Source organism: Sinocyclocheilus grahami, unplaced genomic scaffold (assembly GCF_001515645.1).
Source record: "Sinocyclocheilus grahami isolate Dianchi unplaced genomic scaffold, SAMN03320097.WGS_v1.1 scaffold254.1, whole genome shotgun sequence".
Taxonomy (NCBI): Eukaryota; Metazoa; Chordata; class Actinopteri; order Cypriniformes; family Cyprinidae; genus Sinocyclocheilus; species Sinocyclocheilus grahami.
In genome coordinates this window covers 314959-337672 of record NW_015505433.1, presented here as the reverse complement: position 1 = coordinate 337672, position 22714 = coordinate 314959, and the positions used below count along the sequence as shown (strand labels likewise).

The following is a 22714-nucleotide window of genomic DNA, read 5'->3' as shown; positions in this document are numbered from 1 at the left end:
TGACCAAAAATTGATATCACGGTATTTTTCAAAATTATACCGGTTTCACGGTACATGGCGGTATTTTTTTTTTCATGCATGACCGGGTGTTAACCATATTTTCTACTGATTGAGAGAGGAAATACTGCAGTATATTGACTTAGAATGTCCTATTTTACTGTCATGATGAGTGAATATTGTCAAAGAATACCACACTAAATAGTGACTAAACCCAACCCCTTTTAACACGTTAACCAGGAGTCACTCTCATTTATAATCGCAGCATCGTCTGAACATGTATCCATGTATCTACACAAAAAAACGGCTATGCTGTCGTTTAGGCTATATTACTTTTTTTGTCTCATGCAGCGCCGTCTGAGTATCTGAGTAAAAAAAAAAAAAGTGCATGTGATATTAACAAATGAACTACGCTCATATTTATAATTCCAAACAATCAGTAAGCGACAGGTGCTAGGTAAGGTTTATCCAAAAAAAGTCGCTAGGTTTGTCAGTATGAATATTCTATGGAAAAAAAACGCTAAAAGGGTCTGAAAGTTGCTAAATCTAGTGCTTAAGTCGCGCTTGTGTGTGTGAGATGCGGGAGCTGATGGCAAGGGGTGGTGGATATTTGTGGCGGTCAATGTGGATATTGTGGATGAGTTCTTGTGTCATCACGTTCTATTAGTTCTACAGCTTCAGTTTCGGAACTTTCACGCTTAGTAACACATACAGCTCTTCCCTCACTACAGTGCGACAGTGAAAAGGGACCCCTTTCAAACAGTGTCGCATTCCGAACGTTGTTTAAGCGACATACACCGGTATTGTGGTATTTTAAAAATTCATATAATAACAAAAATAAACACCGGTATTCAGTATGAACCGGTATACCGCCCAGCACTATGGACTATATACGGTTTTTTTGTCCTTTTTTGGAAGATATAGCCACTATGAACTGTCCTTATGTGGAGAATACAGCCTTGGAATGGCTTGAAGGTAGGGCTGGACGATATGGCCAAAATTTATATCACGATATATTTCTTACGATACAATTCCAATATCGATATGAACACTATTAAAAAAGCCTTGTAAAAACAGCACAAATAAATTAATGTTCACCTTTTATTTGTATTTAGCCTTCATCCAAACAAGAAATGTGAAATCACTGTCAAATAAACATCTCAGACTCACCTTATTAATTATTAATATCTTCTAACATACCAGTCAAAAGTTCTTGAACAGTAAGATTTTTATTGTTTTTAAAGAATTCTCTTCTGCTCACCAAGCCTGCATTTATTTGATCCAAAATACAGCAAAAACAGTAAAATTTTTAAATAATTTTACTATTTAAAATAACTTTTCTATTTGGAAATATTTTAAAATGCAATTTATTCCTGTGATTTCAAAGCTATATTTTTAGCATCATTACTCCAGTCACATGGTCCTTCAGAAATCATTCTAATATTCTGATTTACTGCTCAAAAAACATTTAATATTATTATGTTGAAAACAGCCGAGTAGAATTTTTTTCAGGTTTCTTTGATGAATAGAAAGTTCAGAAGAACAGCACTTATCTGAAATAGAAATCTTTTGTAACATTATAAATGTCTTTATCATCACTTTTGATCAATTTAAAGCATCCTTGCTAAATAAAAGTATTAATTTCTATAATTTCTTTCCAAAAAAAAAAAAGAAAGAAAAATAAATCATACTGACTCCAAGCTTTTGAATGGTATAGTGTATAATGTTACAAAAGCTTTTTATTTCAGATAAATGCTGATGTTTGGATCTTTCTGTTCATCAAAGAATCCTGAAAAAAATACTCAACCGTTTTAAATATTGATAATCAGCAAATCAGAATATTAAAATGATTGCTCAAGGATCATGTGACACTGAAGACTGGAGTAATGATGCTGAAAACTCAACTTTGATCACAGGAATAAATTACATTTTAAAATATATTCAAATAGAAAATATTTCAAAATTTTACTGTTTTGCTGTACTTTGGATCAAATAAATGCAGACTTGGTGAGAAGAGAATTCTTAAAAAAAACCTTACAAATCTTACTGTTCAAAAACCTTTGACTGGTAATGTAGGGCGGCTGATTATTGTTATAGATTGAAACAAATGTGCTTCAGCCAGGATAAAGAATATGACAAGTGCTCTGAGTTGCTGCAGAAAAAAAAAGAGCAACAACAAAAACATGTTGCTGGAGACGGGCTTATTGAAAATTGAAAAACTGATTCTCTGCCAGCAGGAGGCGCTTTTAGAGTGATAAAGCTAGCGGTTTCTCCAGTAACGGCTGTAATCAAAGCAGCTCCGCTCATGAACGCTACTTTATCAGATCAAATGAAAGTATCATCGAAACTATTCTGAAGACAGTCGGTTCCCTTCAGAGATACATTCATATAAAACACCCGCGACGTGTTTTGATTTTGAAATGTGCAGCGCTCATGTTTATTCAACGAAGTCAAACGCCACAAATAACTCAATGTATGGGAAACACTGGTAATGTATATCGAAATATCGGAAATGTGTTTAAAAATCATGTCACCGTTACTGAAAAGAATTATATTGCGATACATATTGATATTGAATTATTGTCCAGCCCTACTTGAAAATGAACTGTCCCTAGACATCACACATTTGGAATGGTCTGCCTGTCATTAGGTACAACAGCATGTATGTGTGTAGTATGAAATCTCTCTCTGCCTCCATGTTCTGCACAATGTTTCTGAATATAAACGTACATGTCTAGTCTGTGACAACGCACCAGCATTACGCAAGTAATCATAATAGTTTTAAACAAGCACCCCGAGCACAAACAAAATGCCAAAAAAACAAACAAGCATGTGGGTGGATAAAACTGGCCCTGGGGTGGCAGAGAGTGAAAGCCAAGAAACAGAAAGTGGGAGAAAGAGAATCTGAGGCAGCTCAGGCAGGTTACTGAGTCTTCTGGGATGTCGATCCATTTAAACAGACTCTTCCATTAGCTACAGCCACTAATTGAGTGAAGGACAAATAAAGTCACGGCTTTTTAAAAATGCTTGATTAATACACACAGTGAACTTAATTAGGTTCGGTGGCTCAATCTTATCTGTTATTGTTAAGCATGCCTACTCTTTCCCCAAAGGAACAGATTAACGTTGGACATCAACTGTGTGAGACATCTTCAGCGACAAATCTGCTCCCTCGACTTTAATTTATCATGTAAATGTTACAATTTAGCTCTCTGATATACTGCCAGCTGTCTGGGAGGGAGGCACCGTATATCAGCATGTTTACTGCTTATAAAAATGGAAGGCAGCGAGAAAACATACATATTGAAAAATAATGAGATCTCTACCCACATTGTTTCAGGCTATTTGTCAGTAAAGCTGTGCCAGGTCTGTACAAGGAGAAACACCCAGTCATTGTGTTATCCACCCGCTATGTTCTGCAGATCTAGCAGACGTCTCTAGGGTGCCAAACAATGAGACTCACGGAGATGACGGCGAATCCTGATGGGTCCAAATTTATCCGTTAGAGAGTGGCATCTTCTGTAAACAAGTTAGTGCATCTTCCTCTGCAAAATCTGGCTACTTTAATGGATTGTTGTTTCTTTTTGCAAGAGCATAAATGAAAAAGGTATTAAACTCAGATAGGAATAACAATAAACGCACTGAGATGGATGGCGCACAATCACGACCATTTGGCCTAAATGTACCCTAAATGTTCAACTGCGAGTGTGAGTCTGGAAGACTGCCGCAGATAATGATTTGATGAACCTCCCACTTCAGCAGTCCCCTAATGTGGGAAAAACTGTTTCCTTTACATTGCGGGACAATTAACTCGCCGCTCATATTCAGAGAGATTTCAGGTCTAATTGGCTGCAGTTTGGAGCATTGCAATACAGGGTTGCCTAGCAACCAGTCAGAAGGCAGAATTGGTGTCTTTTGTGCATAATGACATTTATAATTATTTGGCAATTACTCCCTATTTTTAACGAGGTCGCACATTCTGAATCCGCGGGTTATCAAGGACATTATGAAGATGTGAAAATGAGATCTAGATGCCAGTGGCATCTCCACGTTGATTGAGAGATACAAAAAACAGAAGAAGAAGAAGAAAAAAAGTAATCAAAAATGATTACTTATTGAATGCAGGGGTCTTCTGCATGTTCATTTCATTGCTATTCTCTATTTGCTCCTTTGGCTACACATTAGCCTTACCTGAGCCATCAGAGCTGCTCAAGCATGGCAGCATTAGCCTGTTAGAGACACATTTAACCGGACTTAATCATTCACCTTTGTCTCAAGTAATTGCTTGTTGTTCATCTTAATAAACCACTAGGGCCAGATATCAGATGCAGAGCTTGTAGATCTATAAATGAGAGGGAGATTTTGCATAGAAGCGCAGGGTGAAGGCTGGACATTCCACTTTAAAGCTTAAATGAGGCATTGTCACCTAAGTGGATGCAATTTCATGTCTTCTAACTGACACAGCCATGCAGTGGGTGTTACGATTTCACATGTGCGACTGGAGCTGTGATCCAGAGGTGACCCTCACCTGCTCATTCACAGAAAGTACACATAGGTCAAGGTCAAGTCTTGACGGAGAAGGTCACAGAAGCAATATAAAGTGAGCAGTGAAAGGCCAGGAAGCTGGTATAGACATTCAATGGGCAGCTGGCGGTCTAGATCAGTGGTTCTTAGGTGGTTTTGCTTGAGGATCCGAATTTTATATTTGACATCAAGCATGACACAATGAACAAAAGCAAATAAAAATGTCTTTTGAATTAAAAACTGATGTAATACTATTACAATGAACTACATAAGCAAAGTAATTAGTAACTACTGAACATGAAATCGATTGATGGTATAATAAAAATATATGGTAATAGATTTTAATGGTATATTAAAATACCATAGATAATATTAAAGCAAAAACACAGTAGATATTCACCGGACGCCTTTATGTCAACATCAAAACAATACTATTAACTTTTTTTTTTTTTTTTTACTTTTATTCAGCAAGGATGCATTAAATTGACAGTGAAGACATTTATAATGTTCAAAAAGATTTTTAGTTTAAATAAATGCTGTTGTTCTGAACTTTCTAATCAAAGGATCCTGAAAAAAATTATCACCGTTTCCACAAAAATATTAGGCAGCACAACTATTTTCAGCATTGATAATAAGAAATGTTTCTTGAGCACCAAATCAGCAAATTAGAATGATTTCTGAAGGATCATGTGACACTGAAGACTGGTGTAATGGCTGCTGAAAATTCAGCTTTGCATCACAGGAATAAAATATATTCAAATAGAAAACAGTTAATTTAAATTGTAATAATATTTCACAATATTACTGTTTTCACTCGATTTTAAAATAACATTTTGTGTGCATAATAGACTTCTTTCAAAAACTCCTTTCCAATCCCAAACTTTTGAACAATAGTGCATATGGGAACATTTATTCATCCCATTTAAAAGCAGATAAAAACCATTTAATTTGCTACCCTAACTATGCACAAATATATGCTTATTTGCATTTGGTATTGTTTTTTCTCCCTGCTATCCACAATCAAATCAGACCTGCCACCTGGAAATTACCATTAAAATGTAAATGAACCCACCATGTACGTTAAGATCACATTCTGAAGAATTAAAAATAAATGAAATTTAAAATTCCCTCTTATATAAACCACAACACAAGCCAGAAGTCAGTGACACAGCCTTCAGTTTCAGCTGATATATCTCTTCCTGAAAGCCTCTACTCACCCCCACTAAGGTCTTTTTCTCAAATCATCTCTTGCCACAGCAGACAGCCATAATTGTAGAGTGGTAGATGATTTTGTCGTGGGTGTGCTCTTTTTTCCCTCCTGGGCTGTTGTTATTCTGCTGTGATATTCTCACAGCTGTAGAGGTCCAGAGAGGCTTTCTTGGTCCTGTCTGCCAATCAGGCCCAACAGCACGGGCGATCGTGTGGCAGCAGAACAGCCTCCAGATGGTTTGGGGGTGGCAGTGATGCCAGGCTCCCGCCGAGAGGGTGGGAGATAAGTGCTATAGCGGCTCAGGGGCTTTGTTTTAGGGTGTATTCACACCAGAAAAGTCCGCTAGTTCACTTGCTTTGGTCCGGACCAAATACAATGTTGATTTTTTTTTGTTTGGTGCGGTTCGCTTTCACACTGCCCTTTTTTGCAAGTGAACCAGAAATTGTAAACAAAACCACACGTGTGCTAAGGTCATCCATTCATTGAACAGAAATTCTCAAGCAGGGAAAAACAGAAAGTGCAAAAACAGGCTAATCATGGAGATCTTTCGTAGTGCAATTATTATTTTTTTACTGATTTGCTGATCAGATACTAACGCAATATGAAGAAACTTATGAGCATCATATGAGACTATGTCATACGATGTTGTAATTACGACTTGCCGAAAATAAAATCTATAGATATAAAATGCTTAAAGCATATCACAATGTTAGTTTAAACATTTAACCTAGAAAAATGTGCGCTGTTAGGCACATATCCAATCGTTTGTGCGGGGAGTGGAAGCTGAAGCACGCTTCAGGACATCAGTGGAAACAAATACGCCATCATTTTTGCTCATACGGTATAACCGTCCTCCTCTTTTTAAAAAGGCACAGCTAATGATAATTTTTAAGGGAGGGGCCCACCAACCACATTTAATATAAGCACCTAAAATACTATTCAATCAAATGTCAACCGAGATAAGAAATAAAGTTTGTACCAACACAAATAGAAGAGTTATACCAGATTATTATTGAAATTTAAGAACGGGCAAAAACAACAGACAAAGAAAAATAAAGCAAAATAAATCAGAATACTCATTTAAAGAAGACTTGAAAGTGGTATCAACAAACCAGTAAGCATAAAGGCAAACATCATAGAAAACCAAAGTGAATTTTGGAATGAAAAACCTTATATGAACATTGTCCATTTAGAATCCCAACTGTCCTTTGGAGAATGTCCGTTGAACTCAACATAGAGTACGATGACGATGATAATGATGCTGATGATATCTTGTTCAATGAGCATAAAACAAGAATCTAACCCGATCCAAAAAAAGGCTTTAGTAGTTGAGTAACGAATATTCCCAAAAGATCCACTATAGGTTTCTGTGTAGTAGAGTCACAGTGGAAATGCTCCTCACATCCCCATTGTACATATTAGTAGTAATTAACTACCAATACTAAAGAGTCCTTATGATTGAGCTTACAACACATATCTGGTCTCTACTGCATTGACTACTCGAGGAGAAAAACCATACTTCCCATTCCCCAAACAGATCTCTCCTTTCCTCTACCACCTCACCGGGATTCAAGCTAGAGGAGAAGAGCAACTTAGAGTCCCTAAAGGACAGGAGTAGTACTACAACCTACTAAAACCATAGTAACAGAACTATGGACTGTTACAACGGGTAAGAATAATACATCGTTCGCAACTGTAAAGGGTCTATTTATATTTGTGTGCACTCACAGTATCAAGAAAATGTTGTGCTTTTGTAAAATAAAGAAAAAAATAAGATGCGCTTGCCGTCTCGGTCTTGTACAGGAGCGCTTCACATAAATGCACCGAAACTCAGCAAATATTTTCTTTACATACTTGATGAATATATCTATAGAAAGCTTTAAATGAATACAAAACAAAATAATTCAAATCCAAAACAAAAACTCTTATTATTATGTAATCCGTAAAGATGCATTTCTTTCTAAAGGTGCGCATCCAATGAAAAGATGGCAAGTCAGGATCATCAACTTCATTGTGACACTGACTCATAAAACACTAGTTTATTAATAAATAATTAAAATATCTCCTTACTATTTTCCCCCAACATAGTCATGGTAATTTTTGCGGCAAGCTTTAGCCTATTTAGCGCGCTCACGACACGTTGCTGTGTGCCATGGTCACGAAAACTCATCATTTGCATGTGTTTTTAAGGATTGTGGTTTAAAAACAAGTGATTTAAGCCATTGAAACGCAAAAAACAGCACTATATGCGCGAGCTGTCGGTTTCTGAGGGTGATTTCTGCAATAGGGTCGGATCGAGGTCGGGTCATATTCACACCTTAAACAAACCGTACCAGAGTTCGTTTGGAAGCGGACCGAGACCACCTCTTCAGCTGATTCTCGGTACGGTTGTTTGGTCCGCACTTGAGTGCGATTGCTGTATTCAGACCTGCCAAAAAGGTCCGCACCAAGAAGGGAAACGAACTTGAGTTCAATTCAATCTAACAAAACAAGACAGGTGTGAATGCACCCTTAGTATGGATAAATGGAGTTCATCCATATTGGTTAGTGAATTACTTTTTGACCTCTTTACCATTTCCTGGATGAGATGCTAAAGTCTCTTTTGGTCACTGAGACATAGACACATGACCACTCTCAGCCTCAACTACACTAACGGACAGTAAGACTTTGACAGGATTCTACAAGAGAGCATTTAAATCTGTTTTCAGCCTTTTAGAAGCACAGGATTATTACAGTCAATTTTATGTGACTGACAGGCAAGCTTAACAGGAAACTCTTCACCCTTGAAAACGGCTTTGAATTCATAAACAGCTCTCGAGAGATCATTTGATTTAAAAAGGCTCAGAAGAAGAAAAATAAAAGACACTGACATCAGGAGTCAGAAGCACCTTGCAATGAAGAGGATGCTGAAATGCACTACATTTCTGGCTTCTGCGGACTGTGAGCCACTACAGACCACCAGGACACTATAATTACATTATTTATGCGAAAAACAACTGTAGTAGCATTTTGTGACAGGCTATATTCAGACTGTAGTTAATTTTCTAAATTTGGCATTAGTTATAACTGAATTGAAGTCTATATGTTCACGAAGGCTGCATTTATTTAATCAAAAATACAGCATGACTATGTAATTTTTATTATATTATTTTATGATGTTATTGTAATTTTTATTATGTTATTGTTAAAACTAACACAGCACAACAGAAATACTAAGAGTTTCAGTAGTTCACAGACACTCGCCACAAGACCTGCTGCTGTCCCAGACGAAAAACAACACTCAGGAAGCATCCTGTCTTGATGACAGGATTACAAGCGGAGAGAAAAAGCCTGACAAAGACAATCTAGAGAAGAAGAAGAATGTAAAACTAAGTTATTCAGTGGCTTAGAAAATGTGAATCTCTGTTGGTCTCAGTCGAGCTGAATATTTATCAAATATGCGTTTACGTTTGCATGAATATGTGGAGCTTAAATGTTTATCAGTAAGCTAAAATGGCAGTACAGTCTCTAAAAATATTGTATTTTGAGTGCAACCCTGTTAATGCACAATTTACACTAAAGAAAAATGTAACTAATATTTTTTTTTAGGTTTGTCAACAACTGTTAACCTACTTTTGATCATTAACTAGCCACAGCCACTACTGAGTGACAGCTTAATTTAGGCTCAATCTGCAGCCATGTCTCAAGCAGTCCTGTTACTGTATTTATAGTAGTTTGTTTTAGTAATACAAACCTCATATAAAACAAGTGTAAAATGAAGCTCATTAAATATTTAGTCTGACCTCCTGAAGTCAATGATCTAGTTAAGCACATGCTGGCATTTGCTAAAAAGAAAACAAATTGACTTCAGAGTAAGAGTTTCAGGCCCTACGTTGCATCCTATACATAGAAAGAACTGCTTGATTTGTAGTCACTAAAATAGCTTATATCACTAGATGTACTTTCTCCAAAGTGTTAACCTTCAAAGACAAGCCAGCCAACCCAATGTCGACAAACAGAGCAAAACCAAACCCGTATAATGCAGAGAAAGAGTTTCAAACGTTTTCCTCACTGGCTAAGAAAATGCAGGCCACTTCCTTCACTTAGGCCTTTCAAAGAGACAGATGTGATTTCTCTGGAACTTCAGAACACATCTGCCAGGCAATAGGACATTAGGTGCGTGGATTTAAAAAACAAACAAACCATTATCTATCTTAAACAGTCAGACTTTTGTACTTTTAAGAACAATATTGTTTTTCTGTCAATATGGGGTGCTGTGTGTACATTAATGAGGAAAAAAAATTAACTTAAATGATTTTAGCAAATGGCTGCAATATAACAAAGAGTGAAAAATTTAAGGGGGTCTGAATACTTTCCGTACCCACTGTATATATATCTACAAAAAAAATTAAAAAAATCTTGATTCATACATAAATGCGATCTCATTTCTAAATGCCGATTTACTTGCACGTGTTGGGGAACTGAGCGTGTGCGACTACCTTCGTCTGCCCTTCTTCAGGTAAAGACATATATTAGTGAAAAAATATCAGTTGTCAGAAGATGGAAGAGATATGTGACCCTGGACAACAAAACCAACCAGTCAAAACCAACTTATCCTAAGGTTTGTTAGGATAGGACAATATTTGGCCGAGATACAACTATTTGAAAATCTGGAATCTGAGGGTGCAAAAAAATCTAAATACTGAGAAAATCGCCTTTAATGTTGTCCAAATTAAGTCCTTAGCAATGCATATTACGTTTTGATACATTTATGGTAAGAAATTTACACAATATCTTCATGGAACATGATCTTTACTTAATATCCTAATGATTTTTGGCATAAAAGAAAAATCGATAATTTTGACCCATACAATGTTTTTTTGGCTATTGCTAAAAATATACCCAAGCGACTTAAGACTGGTTTTGTGCTCCAGGGTCACATATATTTGTCGTAAGGGGATTTCCTGTGTCAGCGCTGTTCAATGCATTGAATCAGTGCCATAGATCTCTATGAAGTGAAATATCAGCTTCTTCAGCGTTACTAAGGTGATGTGTTGCTGGTCGATTGACGCTTGTAAAGTGGTGCTCAAAGATCAATTAATTTCAACACTTATTCAATTTTCAATTCATTTCTGTGTAGACAGCACTTTTTTTTTTATACTTGATAAATGTTTTGGTTCAAAAAAATTTGAATCGTGTGAGATAATCGTGATCTCAATTCCCATGGAGAAAAATCATGATTCACAATTTTGCAAGAATCGTGCAGCCCTATCTACAACCTTTTGTGACCTCCACAAAGCATGAGATACAGTGGGGAAAATATTTATTTGATCCCCTGCTGATTTTGTAAGTTTGCCCACTTACAAAGAAATGAAGGGTCTGTAATTCTTTTGGTAGGTTTATTTTAATGGAAAGAGACAGAATATCAACCAAAAAATCCAGAAAAAACACATTATATAAAGGATAGATATTGATTTGAATTTCAGTGAGTGAAATAAGTATTTGATCCCCTACCAACCAACCAGTCAAAACCAACTTATCCTAAGGTTTGTTAGGATAGGACAATATTTGGCCGAGATACAACTATTTGAAAATCTGGAATCTGAGGGTGCAAAAAAATCTAAATACTGAGAAAATCGCCTTTAATGTTGTCCAAATTAAGTCCTTAGCAATGCATATTACGTTTTGATACATTTATGGTAAGAAATTTACACAATATCTTCATGGAACATGATCTTTACTTAATATCCTAATGATTTTTGGCATAAAAGAAAAATCGATAATTTTGACCCATACAATGTTTTTTTGGCTATTGCTAAAAATATACCCAAGCGACTTAAGACTGGTTTTGTGCTCCAGGGTCACATATATTTGTCGTAAGGGGATTTCCTGTGTCAGCGCTGTTCAATGCATTGAATCAGTGCCATAGATCTCTATGAAGTGAAATATCAGCTTCTTCAGCGTTACTAAGGTGATGTGTTGCTGGTCGATTGACGCTTGTAAAGTGGTGCTCAAAGATCAATTAATTTCAACACTTATTCAATTTTCAATTCATTTCTGTGTAGACAGCACTTTTTTTTTTATACTTGATAAATGTTTTGGTTCAAAAAAATTTGAATCGTGTGAGATAATCGTGATCTCAATTCCCATGGAGAAAAATCATGATTCACAATTTTGCAAGAATCGTGCAGCCCTATCTACAACCTTTTGTGACCTCCACAAAGCATGAGATACAGTGGGGAAAATATTTATTTGATCCCCTGCTGATTTTGTAAGTTTGCCCACTTACAAAGAAATGAAGGGTCTGTAATTCTTTTGGTAGGTTTATTTTAATGGAAAGAGACAGAATATCAACCAAAAAATCCAGAAAAAACACATTATATAAAGGATAGATATTGATTTGAATTTCAGTGAGTGAAATAAGTATTTGATCCCCTACCAACCAGCAAGAATTCTGGCTCCCACAGATTGGTTATGTGCCCATGTGGAGAAAAGATTAGTCCTGTCACTTTAAGAAGTTACTCCTAATGTTTTGGTTGATATTCTGTCTCTATCTGTTAAAATAAACCTACCATAAAAATTACAGACCCTTAATTTCTTTGTAAGTGGGCAAACTTACAAAATCAGCAGGGGATCAAATAAATATTTTTCCCCACTGTAAATCATTACATAAACCAAACGTAACATGTGACTTCATATATAGTTTTGAAAAGCAGTATGAGGAACATGTCTATTCTAATAAACCTGAGTCTCTGATGTGTTAATAATCAAAGAAGTATTCCTAGCATTCCTAATTCATAAATAAATCAAGCAGCACTCAGGGCCGTTCCATGGTAAATGGGATTCATCAAGGCATCTACAGCAATGCTAACTGAAAGCTACAGAATAGAGAAGTGGCAATTCTTTAAATCGGTCCACAGAGCAGCAGAACCTTGCAATATTTTCTTTAACACTTCAAAAAAACTTTAGAGTGAAGGAAAGACCACAGTAGCATTACTCACCGGCAGTGAAGTCCTTGTTAAGGTCGATGAAAGCATTGGAATGAGGGACACGCATTTTGACTCCCAAACTGAGAGCAGTCTCACATTTCTGTTGCCTGACAAACAATAAAACAGCATGCTTTGTACACTGTACACCTGTTCTCTTGACACAGGAAGAAAAACCAAAAACAAGCCATCGTATATTTAGGAAAACAGTCTTACCTACTCCTGAGATAGCAAACCTCTGACGAACCACCCACAGATCCAAAAATGTCTGGAATCATGTCCCCATTAAAGCTGACCGTGGAAAAGAGGAAGCAGCATTAGACCTCTGCAAAAGCAAAAACTTCACAAGGGAAGATTGCAATAGTATACTCAAAGGAATGAGTAGTGCAAAGCTTATATGATACATTTTAAGTTAAACTTTGAGGGAATGATTTTAAGACATCAAGAAGAACTGTGCTCACTTACTGTATGCTTAATATGAACACAATCCTCATCAGTGATGTGTAGTGTTCAAGACCAAGACCATATCTGGATATTATATAATGTATATATAATTTTCCAAATCACCCTTGAATTAACCCTTAAATGCATGGATGTTTCGCCAATCATTCTTACATATTCGGGTCTTTAGCGACACGGACCTATATATCCAACACGGATGGATCTCTAACTGCTGCAATAGCATAAAACGCACATGACATTTTAATAACAATTACAAAATAATAAAATATAGCATATTTAGTTACCGTTTGAAACTTAGAAGGGTTCAATTTGAGCAGATGATTTTACCATCATTGTCAGAACGCACTTCCCCAGTACATTCAGCACCTGGCTCATATTCACGATCTCAGTCATATTCTCAAAACTATTGTTTTCAACATCTTTAAAATCAATATTTTGATCGTTGGCAGCTTATTCACCACATCCATCATCAAATAACAGTGACACATATTTCATTGCATATAGCAATTGCTCTGCAGTAAAGCCATTCAAGCCAGTTACATTTTTGCTGATGATATTCTTTTGTTTTATACCTGCAGTAATTATGAGTGAATTATCACGTCATCATTGTCTATCAAACAGTGCCACCTTGAGGAATAAAGGTGAATTGAACGTATTGAGTCATCAGATAATTAATTATTGTTGCGCAGGAAAAATATAATTGGGAAAAATTGTATTATTGTTGTGCAGGGAAAAATTATACCTCGGGTCACTAGCGACCCTATAAGCTTTTTACAAAAAATTAATCAGAAAACAGACATTATTTTATTTTGTTTTTTTCTTGTTATATTGTTTATAATGAATAGATTGAGGAATAATAAGAAAGTTGATGTCTAACTTTAAAAAATGAAGGAGGAAGAGGGTAGTGAATGATGTCCAGGGTTGCTAAAGACCCAAGGTATGCATTTAAAGGTTAAAAACAATATATTGCACTTACTCCATGACAAGGGGCTGATCATTAAAGGTCCTGTTCAGATCTACCCTATGACTCTGGTCTGTAAGAGAAGAGATAACATTTACAAAAAAACTGCACAAACTGCTGCTGTAGTATAATTTCTGTTGCTCTAAAACCATCAATTTAGGCAAAAATATTTAATAAATGAACCAACTGGAGCCAAAGTAATGTATAGAACTTTGTGATAGCACTTTAAAGGGTTAGTTTGCCCAAAAATGTAAATAAGGCTCTGTTTTACTTACCCTTGAAGCATCCTAGGTGTATATGACGTTCTTCTTTCAAACGAATCCAGTCGGAGTTACAGTATCTCACAGAAGTGAGTGAGTACACCCCTCACATTTCTGTAAATATTTTATTATAACTTTTCATGTGACAACACTGAAGAAATGACACTTTGCTACAATGTAAAGTAGTGAGTGTACAGCTTGTATAACAGTGTAAATTTGCTGTCCCCTCAAAATAACTCAACACACAGCCATTAATGTCTAAGCCGCTGGCCACAAATGTGAATACACCCCTAAGTGAAAATGTCCAAATTGGGGCCAATTAGCCATTTTCTCTCCCGGTGTCATGTGACTCATTAGTGGTACAAGGTCTCAGGTGTGAATGTGGAGCAGGTGTGTTAAATTTGGTGTTATCGCCCAAGAGGGTTAAGGCAGTGCTGGAAAATAATGGTGGGCGCACAAAATATTGACACTTTGGGCCCAATTTGGACATTTTCACTTAGGGGTGTACTCACTTTTGTGGCCAGTGGTTCAGACATTAATGGCTGTGTGTTGAGTTATTTTGAGGGGACAGCAAATTTACACTGTTATAGAAGCTGTACACTCACTACTTTACATTGTAACAAAGTGTCATTTCTTCAGTGTTGTCACATGAAAAGATATAATAAAATATTCACAAAAATGTGAGTGTTATACTAACTTCTGTGAGATACTGTATATTAAAAATTGTCCTGGCTTTTCCAAGCTCTATCATTGCAGTCTGCGGGTGTTGCAGTTGAACAGTCCACAAGCCGTCAAATAAAGCTTGCGCATTCATAATAAAACATGCCGCAGACTGCTCCGGGGGATGAATAAAGGCCCCCTGTAGCGAATCCATGTGTTTTTGTAAGAAAATATCCATATTTCAAACGTAATAAACACTTTTCTCTCACTTCTGCTGACTGTCGTACACTGAAGCAGTTCCGGCGGATGACGCAACACGTCGGTGTTGCGTGATTAGTGACAAACGCGGAGAGAGAACAAAACAAAACGCCGGTCATGAATTAGAAGTACAAACCGAGGATTTGCAAAGAAAAATGTTGAAGGATTTCGATATAAACCAAGAGGAGACTGGTTTTCCTTTGCTAAAATAAGGACACTTTGCTTCCTTTGCCCCTATAAACAAATTTGCGAGACTAGCATACCTCAGAGGCGCGCATGCTGCGCATACGTGCTGCGTCATCCGCTGGAACTGTTTCAGTGTATGACAGTCAGCGGAAGTGAGAGAAAAGTGTTTATTACATTTGCAATATGGATATTTTTCTTACAAAAACACATGGATTCACTACAGGGGGCCTTTATTCATCCCCCGGAGCCGCCTGCGGCACGTTTTATTATGAATGTGCGAGCTTTATTTGATGACTTGTGGACTGTTCAACTGCATCACCCGCTGACTGCAATGAGAGAGCTTGGAATAGCCAGGACAATTTTTTATATAACTCCGACTGGATTCGTCTGAAAAAAGAAAGTCATATACACCTAGGATGCTTCAAGGGTAAGTAAAACACAAGCTAATTTTCATTTTTGGGTAAACTAACCCTTTAATTTCTTTGTTTTATTTTTCAGACTTTACCCAAAGTTTGGTTATGTCCCCAGAAGATGAAGACAACTGTTTCTGAGATGTCCTTTGTGTAGCCAGTAAGAAGCACATCCATCTGAGAGTCTCCATCATAATCACCTGGGACCACACTAGTTATGTTGAAGTCACTAAGAGAGCCAGAGAAACACATGGACAAGACAATATCAACACAATTAATAAACTCTCACACTAAAAGCCTGACATATGAAATAACAGACAGAAAATTCTTTTTTTCTTTTTAATGGAACAGTTTATTGAACCTTTAAACAACAAAACAAAAATAACAGTTTGCATATGTGGTTTAGGCTTTACATCATATTTAATATATCAAGCTGTTACAGCCCACACAATATGATATAGTGATAATATGGAGCTCACACACTCAAGAAAAAAAGAAAAACATGTCAATTTTATTCAGAGGCCCAAACTAACCAAGAATATTTGGTGCAGTCGTTATGTATCTGGCCACTAACATAATAAATAAACATAATAAACATAAGCTGTCAATCTATATATCCCAATCATTTGTCATAGTAAGATGATATTAAAATGCTTCGTTTTATGATCAAAGCTTAGTAGTTTTAACTGTGGGGAGCAAAACATATAATGCAATGCAATGCAATAGAATGATATTTAAGAGATGTACAAATAAACATTCCACAAAAGCCTGTTGTATCTTACTTTATACACACATAATTGACATAATGTTTCTAAAAAGATGGATAATGAAGTAAACCTAGGTTGCTTCAGTCCAGTAAATGTTCACTTGACATACTGATAACAATATAAAAGTTATTTTTGTTTACTTCCTAAAAATAAGTATTCACAGCAAAGACCCATTTGCCCATGTACCACAGCCTGAAGGGAGTCATTTTAGAATTATGTTAAAAGGCTTTTCATTTACAGTCAGAGGGCAAAAGGCATGTAGAAGATTGTGTACAACAGCTTTTCAGCAATGTTTTGATCATGTCGATAATTTAGAGGCCTTAGAAATTCATGTATCAAACGTGATACAGTAGGCTTTTTAGGGTTAGCGTGTGTCAGTGTGTATTCTTACCTAGGGAAAGCCTCTTTAGTCAGATGGACTTTAGGTTTGAAATAAGGAGCTTTAAGATCAGCCAAGAAAATCACCAACTCAGAACCTGAAAGAAGCAATATTCTCATGAAATAACACAGAATCAGGGTGTTTATCACCAATAACACATAAAAATAGAGTACAAAGGGAGGATCCTGCCACAACCCGTGTCATTAGCAACACTATATGACAGCGCTGCGTTAACCAAAACACCCGGTGACATCTTATTAAAGCTCACACATATCGTATAATAAGCATCATCTTGCATTACATTAAGTTCAACTAAGAGAGGATGATTTTGAGACATTATTAATCTTAACGTCAGCTAGCAGAACTGTACTTACGCTTCCTGATGATGAAAATGTCAGTCTGTTTATCAGAGTTAAAGTCACCGAAAGCCGCTACCATGCCATAATTCTCCGGGCCAAATAAATCACTAGTAACGTCCTGCAATGCAAACGTGACGTGTTGTCCCACAAAACTTAATAACAACGCCAAAAACCAAGCCCACGACAGCAACATTTTGCTGTTAGCTTCTGTCACCATAAACTGGAACACGGCATGTCGTTCGATGGCAGCCGGCGGAGTACATATAGGCTTTGCGACAGTGTGAGGGGTTTAACGGCAGTGTGAGTGTGATGTTGTTATTTAGCTGTCATCATGGCAAGCTTAGCGGATGTCGGCTGGAAGCTGCTGGAGTTCAAAGCCAGATCTAAGCGATCAGGTTTGGCTTTTTGTGATGCATGGCATTGAGCACGATTAAACAGTGCGCATTTGTTCTCTCGGTGCATTTTGATCCATTGTCCGTGCTGCATAAGCGTATTAACATGAGTTTTCTTGTCTTGTGTGGCAGATAGCAGAGCCCAAAGGTCAGGCGTCAAGTGCACGCTGATCAGGGCTATATTTAGAGACTAACTGCACAGAGCTTCAGGCTTTGAATTTTTAAGGAGAAGTATTTTAAAAGACTTCATTCCCCTGAATGTCTAAGGTTTCGAAAGGCTTTTTAACCCTCTTAATTCAGTGCTTGTTAGCGTCTGCTTCAGCCTGTCATTAAAACTCAAGTAGCCCGTGAAAGAGTTCTCATAATCCACTTGTGGTTATGTAAGATAGATAAATAAATAAAATCACACATAGTTTCTTTCTGCTGTTTTTGTTGAAGGCATACCTTCATGAAGCCGTGAAAGCCCTACTGTTATTCTAAACCTACAATAGAAAAATAACCAATGAATGTAAAGGGACTGTCCTACCTAATATTATCTTCAAATTGATGTGGGTTTAGAACAACACGGGTGAGTAAACAATGGAAGATTTTTTTCCCTGAACTATTTCTTTAAAATCGTCAATTTTGTTTGTACAGCTTTATAGAAATTCATGATGTGAGTATCTTAATGTCTTCATGCCTTGTTGTCTATTGAGCAGATTGGAGCTGTGTGATTTTATAGTTTACACTTTGCCATTACAAACAATCAAGCAGTTTAGATTTGCAATATATTATAAATCGCTTTACATGAGTATACTGTACGTATAGGGTAAAGTTGGATATACTTATATATCCACATTTTTATGGAGAGCTGTGAGGTAATACGATATAAACTTTCAAGCAGTTGAGATTTGCACTATTTCCCTTTAAAATAGGACTACAGATCACACATTTTCAGTCATTACCTTAGAAGTTGGCTTAGCATTGTAGTTTATATGGTGTCATGGACATTTCCGCACATTTTAATTGTCATCTCATCCCCTCACATCAGTCATACAAGATCATCTTTCAATTGCATCTAATGTAATTTGTTGCATGTCTGTTCAGTAACCATGCCTGAAGAAAATCTCACTGTGTGATTCCATGTAATTTGTCTTTTCTATTTTCTGCTAACCCTCTGAATTATACTGATGTTGTAGTTTAACTAATAGAGGCCTGGCGTAGAGTTCACCTAATGAAAAATGGCCAACACTGCCAATGAAGTGAATGTCCATCGCAAACTCCGGAAATTTGGTAAGTTGTGGGCTTGTGGCAGAGCCATTGGTCCATGGAAAAGACCCCTATTACTTTTGAAATAAGAACTTTCCATTTCAGTTTACAAGTATGTGAATAGAGGCTATTAGCTGTCAAATTTTTGAAAGCCAATACATTCCCATAACAGTCTCGGTTCTGACTGTTCGATGCCTAATTGAAAATGGGTGCTTACATTTTTTTTTTTTAATTGCAGAAAATTATTCTAGTGTTTCATCTGTAATATTTCATCAGATGTAAAGGGCTAGTCATAAATAAACCATGGTGATATGGGAAATTCTGTGATTAATGAAATCAGTAATGCAGTGAAGTACCTCTCAGCTCTTTCTGTCAATGTCTGATCAAATCTGTTAACAGAGGGTTTGTATGCTTCTCGAGGCATGTTATTTATATCAGTGTGGTGAAACTAAAATGAGGAGTATCTTTCATTTGCCTATTGGATGTGCACTGCTTAGCTGGAGTTATCTTAAAAAGAGATGGCTTTGTCCCTGCTACTTAAAAGCCAATGGGAATTATGCTAATTTGCTAGGAAATGTGAATTTTCAGTACCTGAGGTATTGACCCTGGGTCGATTCTATTAAAATGTAATTTGCTCCAAAGTTAAATGTGTCTGAAATAGTGCTCCAGTTGATGGGGTTCCCCTGAATTTCACTCCTCACAGAAAAAAAGCTGAATTTACTGGTGTCAGGTTCCATTATTCACAGAGTTTGTGCCAGTGCCTTCAATTTTGCAATCAAGCTGTGTGTGTTTGCAATGTCGTTCGATATGACATATGCATTTTGAGAACAATAGCTTTAGTCTTTTGCATTTTGCTTTGATTGTTTTCCTGGCATGCTTTGCTGCCTTTGCACCCTAGTAAATTCACATTTCGCTGCTCTTAGCATTGTAAATGGAACAGAAACCCATTTAGGTTACGGAGACTCAACCTCTGCATACTAAATAGCCCAAAGTGGGCCTGTAGCGGGTCAGTTGTCTATAACAGCATCATCAATAAGCCATGCTGACTTTGAAGTATGCTCATCACTTCCATCCAGGGATACTTGAATTGCATCTAAAGATGAGATAAGCATCACAATATTTCATATCTATGCCAATTCAAGTGTTCTTTAATATCTATCTTTGCTTTCTATGATCAGGCTCCATCTATGAACCCCTTAAGCTATCCATACTGCACCGGGAGGATGAGCCCCTTTGGGAGAAACTTGACCGCTTCTATAGTGCAGGTGAGAATTAATGTCCTGGATATAATTTGTTTTTCATGTCGGTTTAAGGATAGAGGTCAATCTGAGCATTTTATGGTATGGTTGGCTCAGGATATTCGAAGAACATCTTTTGAGAACTTTATTATTGTATTTAAATGAGGCATTTAACCTCATTCTGTTGTGTCATGGTTTCATCTAGATGCACCACCTTTTTTTTCTTTTTTTCTTTTTTTTAATTACAAGTACAAAATTATAAAGCAATGCATTTAAGGTGTCAAGCTGTGTACAAATTGCCAAGTTACTCATGATTTTCCCTAATATAATTGATCTGTGTATTAAATGCACTGGTGTTTACACATTTAAAAATTATTTAATTATGGCAAGATGATTCCTAATTTAATTAGAGGATTCAAAAAGTCTCCAAACCATTACATTTGATTATAATACCCAGCAAATGAGTTGAGTCCAAACACTAAAAGATTCATTTGAAGCTAGTATGGTTTCAATCATTGCTGAGCTCCTCTGTGCATTTTGCTCTTAATCAATACTCATCTCTTTGCCTGCCTACCCTCTTTCTCCCTCTGCTCTCACCTAATCTCACTTTCAGTTTCAGTCTTTGACATGACAATAAATACTGCTAAGATGAAACGGCGTAAGATGAAGAGTTTTCTTGATAGTTTTATTAATTCTTATAGTTTCGTAGATAAAGAAAATTGGTCACTTGTTAATGTTTTTTGGGGTCATTTAGCTTATTGTAAATGTATGTGTTATTTGTAAACCACTGATTTAGACTCATCTCCAACTTGTTGGTTGCTGGTTTGTTGATGATACCATTATGATTGGTCCTTCCCGCAGGTGAGGGTGATATTGTTAGTGGCAGGCAGACTGATAATTTTGCTGATGCACTGCAAAATAAATAAATACACACACACACACTAATTATTTTTTGCACTTGTTTTCCAGTATAAGATACATTTTGCTTGAGACGCAACATGACAAAATAATAATAATTATTATTATAATTTACGTTTTTACTGCAATTTAAAAAAAAGTAGGGCTGCACAATTTAGCCAAAAAGTGTTATTATTATTATTATTATTATTTTTTTTTTTACTAAATAAAATGTGAAAATTGCTAAATAAAAACAAAACAAAAAACTATTTGTCATGTTGCTTCTCAAGCAAAATGTATCTTATACTGGAAAACAAGTGCAAAAAAATAAATTAAGAATATATGTATGTATGTATGTGTGTATGTATGTATGTGTATATATATAAAATAAGATAAAAACATTTTTTATGCTCATCACTTCCATCCAGGGATACTTGAATTGCATCTAAAGATGAGATAAGCATCACAATATTAAGATCAATTAAGATAAGCATTCGGATCTATGCTGATTCAAGTGTTCTTTAATATCTGTCTTTGCTTTCTATGATCAGGCTCCATCTATGAACCCCTTAAGCTATCCATACTGCACCGGGAGGATGAGCCCCTTTGGGAGAAACTTGACCGCTACTATAGCGCAGGTGAGAATATATGTCCTAGATGTAATTTGTTTTTCATATAGGTTTAAGAATAGAAGCCGATCTGAGCGTTTAATGAAATGGTTGGCTCAGGATAGTTGGAGAACATCTTTTGAGCACTCTATTATGGTCTTTAAATTAGGCATTTAACCTCATTCTGTCGTGTCATGGATTAATCTAGATGCAGCACCTTTTTTTTTTTTAATTACAAGTACAAAATTATAAAGCAATGCATTTAAGGTGTCAAGCTGTGTACAAATTGCCAAGTTACTCATGATTTTCCCTAATATAATTGATCTGTGTATTAAATGCACTGGTGTTTACACATTTAAAAATTATTTAATTATGGCAAGATGATTCCTAATTTAATTAGAGGATTCAAAAAGTCTCCAAACCATTACATTTGATTATAATACCCAGCAAATGAGTTGAGTCCAAACACTAAAAGATTCATTTGAAGCTAGTATGGTTTCAATCATTGCTGAGCTCCTCTGTGCATTTTGCTCTTAATCAATACTCATCTCTTTGCCTGCCTACCCTCTTTCTCCCTCTGCTCTCACCTAATCTCACTTTCAGTTTCAGTCTTCGACATGACAATAAATACTGCTAAGATGAAACGGCGTAAGATGAAGAGTTTTCTTGATAGTTTTATTAATTCTTATAGTTTCGTAGATAAAGGAAAATTGGTCACTTGTTAATGTTTTTGGGGGTCATTTAGCTTATTGTAAATGTATGTGTTAATTGTAAACCACTGATTTAGACTCATCTCCAACTTGTTGGTTGCTGGTTTGTTGATGATACCATTATGATTGGTCCTTCCCGCAGGTGAGGGTGATATTGTTAGTGGCAGGCAGACTGATAATTTTGCTGATGCACTGCAAAATAAATAAATACACACACACACAC

General features: G+C 36.4%; 2 protein-coding genes across 4 annotated transcripts in view; one reads left to right on the top strand and one right to left on the bottom strand.

The window, feature by feature from the left end:
* itfg1 (integrin alpha FG-GAP repeat containing 1) overlaps window positions 1-17652 on the bottom strand; it is a 136381-nt gene extending 118729 nt beyond the window's left edge. Inside the window, exons 1-6 of the mRNA XM_016290077.1 lie at window positions 17414-17652; window positions 17052-17136; window positions 15989-16122; window positions 14135-14192; window positions 12913-12987; window positions 12712-12806 (exon numbers count right to left, since the gene is read on the bottom strand). Coding sequence (XP_016145563.1) covers window positions 12712-12806; window positions 12913-12987; window positions 14135-14192; window positions 15989-16122; window positions 17052-17136; window positions 17414-17615 — 649 coding nt within the window. The 5' untranslated portion in view covers window positions 17616-17652. The remainder of the gene's footprint in view (window positions 1-12711; window positions 12807-12912; window positions 12988-14134; window positions 14193-15988; window positions 16123-17051; window positions 17137-17413) is intronic.
* Window positions 17653-17710: 58 nt separating this feature from the next.
* Window positions 17711-22714, top strand: part of LOC107598686 (phosphorylase b kinase regulatory subunit beta-like) — a 70258-nt gene continuing 65254 nt past the window's right edge. The window contains exons 1-3 of one of the 3 annotated variants that reach the window (XM_016290074.1): window positions 17722-17793; window positions 18969-19062; window positions 20217-20303. In XM_016290074.1, coding sequence (XP_016145560.1) covers window positions 19011-19062; window positions 20217-20303 — 139 coding nt within the window. In that variant the 5' untranslated portion in view covers window positions 17722-17793; window positions 18969-19010. Of the gene's footprint in view, window positions 17794-18968; window positions 19063-20216; window positions 20304-22714 lie in introns of all 3 variants that reach the window. The other 2 variants (XM_016290075.1, XM_016290073.1) reach the window with 2 other exon arrangements.